The 2897-nt window shown below is 40.8% G+C and overlaps 1 protein-coding gene across 1 annotated transcript; it reads left to right on the top strand.

Moving 5' to 3' along the window:
* The first annotated feature begins 519 nt into the window (after positions 1–519).
* LOC126672530 (uncharacterized) lies at positions 520–2694 on the top strand. Its single transcript, XM_056105035.1, has 6 exons — positions 520–523; positions 637–710; positions 777–841; positions 916–2234; positions 2296–2636; positions 2680–2694. Exons 1-6 carry the CDS (start codon positions 520–522, stop codon positions 2692–2694), a joined length of 1818 nt encoding a protein of 605 aa, XP_055961010.1.
* Positions 2695–2897: the final 203 nt, after the last annotated feature.

The raw sequence follows: 2897 nt of genomic DNA, 5'->3' as shown, positions 1-2897 counted from the left end.
TTGCCCTGTACTCCTCTAGCAAATAAACTTTTGCACAAAGACCTGTTTCAGTCTTCAGGTAAAACTAAACTTCAATGTCTTTGAGAAATATTATGTCTCATTTGTAGTTTGCTAAAGTGTTTACCATCAATTCAACAGGTTCTCTTGCTTCCAACAACACCAATTTTTCTGAGTTTGCGGCAAATAAACCAGCTTTTACCTCTTTTACCATGAAAACCAATTTCACTCCTTCCATAGGTGTAGGTAAGTAAATTTCAATTTTACTTATTATGTTTGTTTTGTGAATTGGTTGGTTGGAATGTTTAAATATGCAGGTCTTTGTAAATAGTTTAAGATATTTGAATGTTGTGCAAATTTTTCTTTTTTCATTTTGTGAGTTCGGCTAGAATTTTTAGCCTGTATACATCACAAAACCTTTGGATAGCCATGCTAAATGTAATCTAAGGCCGTTAGGCCTAAACTCATTATCTAGCTTGCACAAGTTTATTCAGTTCTTTTTCAACTATTTTACAACTCAAAATGGGTATGTAATTGGCTAACATTTAGAGACTAATAACAACCAACTACTTGCTCAAATTAGCCAATTTTGGATATTTGCATATTTTACATTCTAGAGATTAAACTTTGTACTTACAGGATTTCGGGCTGTAGCTATTCCAATTTCTCCTCTACTTGCCGCACTGACCAATGGAAAACAAAAAATTGAGAAGGTATATCCTGTGACCCTTTTCTTTTGGAAGTTATATTTGGAGTCTGACCAAAATTGTTTCTTTCAGAATTTTTACTCACAGATTCTAGATCCCTCTCTTCTTGCACCTTTCCCTCCTTACATCCTCTTCAAGTAAGTCTGTGCACTAAATCTTCTTGAATTCTGCATCATAAGTTTATGTTGGTTTTGACCAAACACTACTACAGGGATACTTCCTTGGTACCTACTTCCAAGAACGGTCTTATTATACGAGGGATTGGCAACAAAAATGTTCCAGAAGATCCTCCATTCCCACTTCAGAAGACGGACTCATTACTACTGGATTTTGAAGCTAAAGACACTACAGACTCTTTACTTGGGAACAAGTCATGGCCGCGGCTAACGACTGGATGGACATTGTGGATAGCCCGCTTGCGACTTTATTTTGAAAAAGATTGGGAAAGGCTTGGGTTACTTCAATTGATAAGAATGAGTGAACAATCTTTTGACTTCCATGCTGGTATGTGTAGGTCGTTTCTTCGATACTGGAGTCCTTCTGCCAATTCTTTCCTTTTCCCTTGTGGTCCCATGTCTGTTACTCTGAAGGATGTATTTATGCTTACTGGACTTCCAGTTATTGGTTTCGATGCTCCCTGTTTATTTGAGGTAGACCAAAAACAACTGTTCTCTTGTCCAGACTATCACAGCTACAAGGCATGCATTGAGAAGTGGTGCAGAGGAATGGAGACCCCTTCTTTGGAGGAACATACAGAATTTCTATGGGTTCTCATCTGTAAGTTTATTCTGTGTACCCCTTCTGGTGCTCCCACCAAGGAATCTCTGAGGTTGGCGAGTAAGTTGGCCACTGGGACTTTTGTGGCTCTAGGGTTTGTATTTCTGGGTGCTTTTTATCAGGCTCTCCAACAGTGTGTTACCAACAAGCCCTTAGCCAGGTTGGGAGGTCATATGTGGTTGCTACAACTGTGGATCTTCTCTTACTTCCCTGAGGTTAGGGGCAAAGTACCAGGTCCTCTTCGTATTTCCATTATGGATCTTCTGGAGGCTAAGTGTTGTTTAGAGGAAGGTGCAGTTTTCGACTTTTTGGGAGCTTTAACCACTAGAGAGGCATCTGCTTTCTCTGTTTTTGATCTCCCTTTTCATATGCCTCTCTGGATGGCTATCTTTTCTGGTTACCCCAGTGCCCTTCTCTTGGTTAAGAGAAAGCTTCTTTGTGCTTTCACCACTTCCAGAGTATTGTTTGTGGGTGGATCCCAGGCTTTTTCCACTCGCTCTTCTAGCCAGCATCTTGTGTGGAAAGTATATATGAGCAGTCTCTGGAGTAGACAATTTGGGATTGGTCCTGGCCAGATTCATCCTTTCTTGGCTCTTTATGCTACTCTGACTGAGTGGACTAGCAGCGTTGTGGAGAAACTCTCGAATTTGCATGTTCACTATCGCTGTCCTTTAGTGGAGAATTTGTCCACTTCTCATGACTTCGCTTCTTGGTGGACAGAGCGGTTCCAATTGATCCAGTCCATGCGTGCAGGTAATAATCTCAATTCTGCACTTCATCATTTTGCTTCCATGTCTAATTTTTGTCTTTGCAGCCGCCAAAACTCCTAAGAAGTCTACCTCCTCTGGCACTCCTAAGGAAAAGGCCAAAAGAAGGAGAAATGATTCATCAGATTCCGCCAAATCCTCTAGAGAATCTTCTGGTGAATCTGCCAAATCTTCTGGTGCATCTTCTTCACAGACGAAACGGCTTAGGCGTTCTGGGAGAGTGGTGAAACCAGTTAGGAAATCTGGTGGTCCTATGCTTGACCCTGACACTGTGATCTTAGACGATGAAGACACACCACATTCTTCATCTTCTCATGCTGCATCTGATAATGAAGAAGAAGATGTCAATGGTGTTGACACAGGAGTTGCCGATGCTGAAGACAATAGAGTTGTTGAAACAATTGAAGAACAACAAAATATCAATTCATCAGCTCCGATCTCCTTAGGTGCCGTTTCCACTTCTTCAGGTGCCACTACATCTTCTAGTGAATCTGAGGTAAGCGCGTGGCTTTCAATCAAGAATCAAGATTATTTTCCATTTCTATTGAACTGATCCATTCTCACTCCAACTTTTCAGGAAACCATGTCACAAATCAAGAAGCTCTCTTCGATCTTGAATGAAGACGAAGACTTAGTGGATTTGAGCTTC

The sequence above is a fragment of the Mercurialis annua genome, linkage group LG3, assembly GCF_937616625.2.
Source record: "Mercurialis annua linkage group LG3, ddMerAnnu1.2, whole genome shotgun sequence".
Taxonomy (NCBI): Eukaryota; Viridiplantae; Streptophyta; class Magnoliopsida; order Malpighiales; family Euphorbiaceae; genus Mercurialis; species Mercurialis annua.
Note: the sequence above shows the minus strand (reverse complement) of the source record. Positions and strands in the feature narration are given on the sequence as shown.

Coding starts and splice junctions, on each gene's coding strand:
- LOC126672530 (XM_056105035.1), top strand. Junction 842..915: donor CCTCCTTACATCCTCTTCAA/GTAAGTCTGTGC, acceptor ACACTACTACAG/GGATACTTCCTTGGTACCTA. Junction 2,235..2,295: donor GATCCAGTCCATGCGTGCAG/GTAATAATCTCA, acceptor TTGTCTTTGCAG/CCGCCAAAACTCCTAAGAAG.